Genomic DNA, 7854 nt, shown 5'->3' with positions numbered 1-7854 from the left:
AGGTGAGAGATTTCAGTGACCCTGAGTGAGAATGACAAGGGTAGTTTGGTCTAACATTTTGGTGTTTGGCTAATTTTGATAAAAAAAAAACATCTGGTTATTTTTATAATTAGCTAAACTTTTGTGGTCATTTTTGTTAATTTTCACTTCCAAATGTAGCCTTATAGTGTTATTCATCGTTTTTTACCTTTTAGTGCAAGTTTACTAACTTTTTTTTTAAGCCTATATCAATGTCTAAGATTGGGAAAGGGTTAATTACCTCCAAATGACATTTGTTCTGACATATTTAAAAATTGTAACACGTTTTAAAAATACTCATATGGGTGACAATTCGTTAACTTTGGTTGTTTACTATAATGACTCAAGGATAAAATCGAAAAAAACATATTTTTTTCTTTTTTTCCTCTTTTTCTCATTTTTCTTTGTTTTCTCCATGTTCTTTTTATATTTCCTTTTCCCTCTTTTTTCTCCTTTCTTCGTTTTTTCTAGCCTTCGTTTTCTTCAACCTTTGTCTTCTCCACATCCATGGCACCATAGAGCCAAAGCAGAAGCAATAGCAACTTGAGGTTGAGATCTAGATAGTGCAATAGTGCTGCTGCTCTAGATTGCAATAGTTGCTCATGCCCAATGACACCGTCTGTGAAGCAACCCCACCACCATTCAAGAAACCCTCTTTCATTGTTAGTTCGCCACTATCATATTAAGTTTAGGAACTTTAAGGTTTGAAAATTTTGTTGTAGGATTTTATTAGGTTTGTTTAGTTTGGTGACTTTATTGTTAATTTGGATATGAAGTTGCAAAACATAATTAGACTTAGAATTATATTATTTCCTATTAATGAATTAGTCCATTGAAGCGCTTATACTATTATACACTACTAAATCAATCTTATGCTAACTGTTGAGTTTGTGATCGTTGGTTGGAGAACCATAACAATAAGAGCTCGATTATACTTCTCTCTTGGCATCTCTAATTCTTTGTTTGTTAAACCAAGGGTGCGTAAGTAGAATTAAACACAGATAAAAAAAATGCATGAATTAGATCATTTAAATTTAATTTTATATCCTCTAAAAAAATTAATTTTATAAAATTTTATTTAAAAATTAGGGTAATTATCATAAACTTCCCCTGAAGTTTGGCGTATTCTCAGTTTGAGCGATTGTATTCGCGTATTATCAGCCACCTCCCCTGACATTAGTATACCGTTTAGTATAATTTGAGTTAGTGAGGGTAAAATGGTAATAGAACTCATTAATCATAAAAAATTCTAACAAACTTTAAATTATCACATTGGATTCCGAGAATGGTTTAAAGTTTGTTCATATCCATTGGGTAAAAAATAGAAGTAAGCATTTAACCAAAAGATATTATCACTCACCAAAAAAGAAAGAATGGTTTGAAGTTCGTTCACATCCATTAGGTAAAAAACAGAAAAAGATATTATCACTCCACCAAAAAAGAAAAAGAAATGGGCATTTCCTTGCTCAGTTTAAACCAAAGCTACCAAGAACAACATTCCATCCATTTTCTCCATCTTTGTTATGTTTTAATAGAGAAAGGGTGCCACAAGCAAGAAACAATGACGACGAACCCGAAAATGCCAACACCAGGGACGACTGAATCACGACTGCTAGGTAGAAGAAGACTAACCAGTGAGTTTCGCCGTCGATCCACAAACAACCCCAATTCGTCTGAGCCACGAAAAGGTATGAAAATGGCTTATTACTGTGCATGTCAATTTTATCAACTGGAACTAATCAATTTGGTAAAATTTGTATAATTGATGTCGATAACTTTTTGAGAATATCTTAGTAATGCTTCCATTTTTTTCCCATCTATTGGCGTTAGTTGTAGGTTAATGATTGTTGTGAAAGTGTGTTCAATTGATTTTGATTCAAAATGGCTTCACCTACATACTGCTGCCTCGTGAATGATTGAAAATGGGTGTGGAAAATTTTGAATTTTTTAAGCTACTACTACTAATTGTTGAATAGGGATGCATGGTAGTTTTTGTGAAATTGAAGATGAGATTGAATGTTGGAGATAACTTGAAGTGTATATTAATCTGTTGAGGTTACTGGATTTTATTTTTTATTTCCATGATGGTATTAAAGTGGAGTGGGTTGATAAAATTTCATGACTTGTTGCGTCCTTTTATATTTTGTAGAACACAAATAATGTCACCAAATTGTCTCTTGTAGCACAAGAAAAGTTACATATTAAAGTCTTATAGCACTTAAAAAATGCTACCAAATTGTCTATCATAGCATAGTAAAAATGCTATGGTTTTGAATGATTTGTAGCATTTTGAAGATGCTGATAATTATAAATAAATCACTAAATAGCCTTGAACAAATGCTAGAGAAATACAATATTACTTTTAGATAATAACACAAAACTTTCTCATATAAAAACGTATAATCCATATGAACAAAGATACACAATATATATATTTATATTGATGTTATATCAATGTAATAATTTAAGAATTTTATAATTGAAGATCAATATCAATTACAAATAAAATTATGCTTAACTATAAATAAAAGAGTGCCATCTTTCGAGAAGGCAATCTTTAAACCAAAAATATTACTTCATCTTCAAATTGCACCCAAACCTCCTTATTTGTGTTCCAGTAAGCAAGAATGATCATTTTGGTTCATCTTTCGAGAAGTCAAAAGGGTGATTTGTTATTTTTATTGACCATTTTGGCGCCAAAACATACATGCGATTATTGACGCACAATCTTTAATTTGTGTAGAGAAAGATTTTTTTCCCACGATAGGGGTATTTTTATCATTTTATCAATCAATAAACGGTCAAACAAACATGTGACTAACGTCAGGGGAGATGGTTGATAATACGTGAATACTATCTCTCAAACTGAGAATACGCCAAATCTCAGGGGAGGTTTCTAATAATTATCCTTAAAAATTAAATACCAATAGGGGTAAATTTGTCAATTTACATGTAAAGAATCAAACTGTTAATTTTAACAGCAATCTATTACCTATTCAAATATTTTTAAAACATATGTCACAATTTTTAAATATGTCAAAACAAGTGCCACTTGGTAGTAATTAACCTAATTGGGAAATGATTCAAATGAATTACGAAATCCGTAAGTTTGCCAATCTAGCAAATCAAACCCCACCAACACGTCGTCGTTTACTTCAAACTCATCAGTCATCGCATTAGCTAAATATTTTTCTTATTTGTCATTGCCCTTGAATCATCGACTCAACAAGCCACCATCGGCATTCGCCTGAAAGCTAGAAGGCATGTCTACCATCGCAGCTCGTCAAGCCGCTTTGGCTCTAGCCCGAATTTCCTCCTCAAGACCATCGGCTCAAGCCGGTTCACTCATTCATAGGCGGGGTCTTGCCGGCGCTGCTGGTAATCAATTCTTTTACATTTATTTACCTTATACATGTTCATTATGTCTTCATCTTACATTGTTGAATCCCGATCTAATTTACAATGTTTCGATTCTTTTTTTTTTCTTTGTCGAATTGATTTACTGCAGATCACCATATACCACCAAAGGTTAATTTATGGCAAGATCCAATGAGCCCTTCTAAATGGAAGGAAGAGCATGTGAGTCCGTTTTCTTTTAATTTTCATTGTCATTGATGTTTTATTAAAATTTTGTTCTTTGGGCTAATTATCTATGTGTGCGCATTTGGAAGTGCTTCCGTAGAAAGCTGTTTTTAAGTAAAACTACCGAAGCGCGTGAAAGTTTTTCTTAAGAAGGAGCTCCGTAAACTCTTTTTCCAAAATGTACCTCAAGTGCTTCTATCCTCAAGCAGTTTTTTTCACTTTTGATTTCAAAACTCACTTTCATCAATTTTAATCAAGGTCTTCAAATTTTTTATAGTGAAGCAGAAACTTATAGCTATTTAAAAGTTTAACAATTCCAAAAGTACACTGAAAAGCACTGTCAGCTGATGGTTTATAGAGGGGTTATGTGCTTGGGAAACAAAGTATTGACTGGATATATTTGTATTTTGCAGTTCGTAATTGTCTCTCTATCTGGTTGGGGTCTACTCTTCTTTGGAGTGTACAAGTTCTTTACCAGAGGCAAAGGCAAGAAGGAAGAGGTACCTGTGCTTCATTTGCAACTGTGACCATTTTCATTATTTTGCTTGCATAATATGACCTAAGGCATTGAATTATGTTGAGTTATTTTGTTAGTTACTTAGTACGAAAATTAATCATCTGAGACATGGATATTTTGATGAATACTGTTTCATTATCACAAAGTAAAAGTATGTTATTTATAGTGATTAAATTCCAAATGGGAGCTGGAATGCTTGACCTCTGATTCATTCCATCAAAATGATGATATGAAATGGCTAGTGGAAGGAGAATGTTATAACCTTAGTTGAAGTCCATTTTATATCCTTCCTAAGATTATGGAGTTAAATAAACCAGATCACTAATTTAGTGTGTTTCAAGGCCTCTAGAGGAAACAATGGACTGCGTGGCCTTTTCAATTTGTTTCAGAAGTTGGTCCTGCATGCTATTGTAAAACCTATAGTTCTGTTCTTACACTCAATGCAGTGCTTCTCTTCTTTATTTTGGTTTGCCATTGGAAATTAGACAATCCAAATGCATTATTTATCTAGTTAAGAGATAAGCTTGGATGGACTTAAGTTCGTAAAAATAAGGGGAAATTATCAAAATTGACCTACCTGACCGGTTTGTTCCTATTTAGCACGGATTTGTTGCCTTTCTGATTAAATGCTAATATTTGTATTGGTCAGCCACATAAGGGTTACAAGTTTTCCTGATTCTTTCTTGTTTATTGACAGAAACCGGTAGAAGCGGCACATTAAGGTGTGGAGCTCTGTATGTTCCCAGAATTCCTGGTAATAATGTATGGCAATTGAACATTTAAAGTTTTTGGACACTATTTCTTTGTTGGCACTGCTAGCAGTGTATGATTTCTACTGGAGGTTAAATGGACAATTATAAGTAGAGGTTAATTGATTTGTTCAAGACAATTAGCCTATTTCATCTGCTTGTGTTTTTGAAGTTATTTTGAGTTTTTGATGCGCCAACTTTTTAATCTAATAATAAGATGCCATCTTTGACTTCCAAATTTTATTGATGACACAAGAAAGTGTGTGCAGTGTATCTAATAACCTACTTCTATAAATAGTCACAGTATACATGAAATCATAAGAAACATACCATTTACCTTTGTTCTTATGTTTCCTCCGCTGCTGTGACTATATAGGCATCAATATTATGGAAGATTGTGAGTTTGGAGAAAGAACATGGAGCAAATGTTTTCTCTAAAGTGATCATTAGTCGTTAATCTCTCCGAAATAGTACATTATCATTTTTTTTATTGTGGACTGATCACTGTCACCTGCACAGATCTTTGACAAATCAATGAACTATTCGGTTCAATCACAACAACGTGCTTCTTGCTAACTTACAGGTTCCATAGATCAATTCAACTTTTTATCATTAGGCCACATGCCTTTCTTTTATGTTTTAACATTCCTCATACAGTCAAAGGATTGTATTTGGTAGAAAAACCAACATAATATTTCATGGGAAACTAATAAGGATTTTGGCGGCCCTGATTGGCAAATGACAATTGCTTTACTAGTTGTTTTTTATAATTATCTTGATGGTTCTCTGGTAAAATCATGTTATGGAAGTATTGCATAAATACCATTGTGTAAAACATTCAAGTGAATTCAAACTTGGCATGTGTTGATGCAGCTACGGTTAACACCAGAGTGATAACAATGTGAGCTGGTCTGTCTGTCTACAGCAACTAGCTAGTTTTGTTATTATTACTTGATTGGAGTTGACAATAGGCGATTCCCCAAGTTTTAGGACGGAAAGGATAAGAAAGGGCAAAGTAACATATCTATATTATTCTATAAGATAATGTTTCCATAAGAAACTAATGGTTATGAGATTTTAACAAAATTATGAGAATATATGTGTCATTCAATAAATCAGTAACTGGCCTATCTCCACAATAGCTTCTGTCATCCAAACTTGTAATCGAAGACTGACAAACAATATGCTGTTACCATATAAGTGCATTTCTTTTAAAAGATTTCTGGAAGATGTACTAGATCCAAGAGTGCTATTGTTTATGCTATAATTGACTGGTTAATATTTAATGTTGCCGATGTACTTCTCTCCATGGAGAAGTAGGCGTCAATGACTACTTGGTAAGATGGTGCTTGACTTGGTAAGATGGTGCTTGCCTAATAGCATTGCCCGTCAACTTGTTAAGCATACAACAACTAATAATTGCCTTATATTAGCATCTCTATTTCAAGAGCAAAGAAGAAGAAGAACGAAAAATACTGAAAGTCCGCAAATCAGCTAAAAGACTAAAACTCAGACTCGTCTATTTCTTCCTTGTACTCTTATTTTTCTTCTTCCAGGTTGGACTTGGAAGTGGATTCCTCCATAGAACCACCATTAGTTGATCTAGTCTCTGATTCCTGCATAATCAGCAGCCTCATTATTATCTGTCAGTTGATGTTTGTCCCCGTCTTTCCCTTGTGTTGCTCTGTTTTCTTGTTCATTGGCATCCCTGTTCAACTTTTGATGGATGCCGTTGGCTTCTTCTTCTGGTTGTTTATCTTCATTGGAGAACCGTTTTTCTGCATAAGTTGAAATGTTAGATGCTGTATCATTAATATTTTTATCCGTAAGCACTCTCTGTCTGGAGCATTTTGTTGCTGCAGTTGTTGATTTGGATCAGCATTCTCATCTCTCTTTTCCATGAGTTTAGCATCTTCAGGGTTCACTTTTAGCAATTTGGCATCCATCGCCTTGCTTAGTTCCTGTGGATTTTCACCTGTTTCCTTCCCCTCTCTTTTTTCTAGTCCCTCAGTAGAAACTTGTCCCTCACTTCTGCTCCTTAGTTCATCTTGATCAAGTCTATAAAACCTTCTGCTACTCATGCTTGACGCTCCATTGTTTTCAGAAACTCTATTTTTTGCCATTGCTCTCCATCTCCTTCCCTTTGTTCTATTCACATGACCATGCTTCCCTTTCAATCTTGTTCTAGAGTCCAACACTTCCAACTTCATCCCACCTTTGGAAGTTGTTTGAACTTCCTGCTTCTCATCTTGTGAATTTTCTGGTTTTTCTGATTCCCATTCTCCTGTAATTGTATGTTGAAGATCACCTTTTACTTCACTGCTGTCATCTCTTGGTTTCAAAACTGTTGCTTGATCATCAACAATTTGCTCAGTTGAATTTCCAATATTCTTTCTCTTGCCTTCGCCCTCATTAATGCCTTTTCCCTGTATACCACCTCCATTTTTAAAGCCTTCATCTTGGGAAATTCCTTGTTTCTCCAAAGGTTCAACTGTTATTTCCCTGCTAATAGTAGCTCCCACACTTTTTTCACTTCTATCATCAATTCTTGTTGAATTCTCACCGTCATTGAATTTGGCAGAGTCGTGTAACCGTCCACCTGCTTCTTTACTTGAACTAGATTCTGATTTATCCTTTTCTAGCACATTTGAGGTATCAGTCAAACTTACACGTGGATTTGATGGGTCATCGGCACTTACTGACCAGACATTAACACGATATTCAAGTTGGTGCCTCAAATCCTTAATCTCAGCCACCCTTTGCTTCAAGATTTCTTTTAGAACAATCAGTTGGGAATTTTCTTTGCTTGCATCTATCTGCTCTCTCTGCATTTTGATCTCATTCTGTTTCTCCTCCAGTGCAGACTCTAGAGCCTTCTGTTCATCTTTTAGGGAGTCAATCGTAGATTGCATCTCGAGAAGCCTTCTGTCAAGCTCCATTTTCTGGGTTCCTAAAGGAGTATAACTTCACTTTCATCTCTTCATTCTT

At 34.6% G+C, this 7854-nt stretch overlaps 1 protein-coding gene and 1 pseudogene across 1 annotated transcript; both read left to right on the top strand.

Annotated features, from left to right (window-relative positions):
• Positions 1-7854, top strand: part of LOC18052789 — a 32780-nt pseudogene that overhangs the window by 8292 nt on the left and 16634 nt on the right.
• LOC18052787 lies at positions 3181-5041 on the top strand. The gene is made up of 4 exons (XM_006447308.2): positions 3181-3396; positions 3527-3597; positions 4014-4100; positions 4815-5041. Exons 1-4 carry the CDS (start codon positions 3282-3284, stop codon positions 4836-4838), a joined length of 297 nt encoding a protein of 98 aa, XP_006447371.1. The 5' UTR covers positions 3181-3281; the 3' UTR covers positions 4839-5041.

This window comes from Citrus clementina, unplaced genomic scaffold (assembly GCF_000493195.1).
Source record: "Citrus clementina cultivar Clemenules unplaced genomic scaffold, Citrus_clementina_v1.0 scaffold_2, whole genome shotgun sequence".
NCBI lineage: Eukaryota > Viridiplantae > Streptophyta > Magnoliopsida > Sapindales > Rutaceae > Citrus > Citrus x clementina.
This window is presented reverse-complemented; position numbering and strand designations above follow the sequence as displayed.

Bases quoted from the DNA above. Each gene is read 5' to 3' on its own strand.
- LOC18052787 (XM_006447308.2), top strand. From the start codon at position 3,282: ATGTCTACCATCGCAGCTCGTCAAGCCGCTTTGGCTCTAGCCCGAATT. The intron at 3,397-3,526 runs GTAATCAATTCT...GATTTACTGCAG, and splicing joins GGGTCTTGCCGGCGCTGCTG to ATCACCATATACCACCAAAG. The intron at 4,101-4,814 runs GTACCTGTGCTT...GTTTATTGACAG, and splicing joins GCAAAGGCAAGAAGGAAGAG to AAACCGGTAGAAGCGGCACA.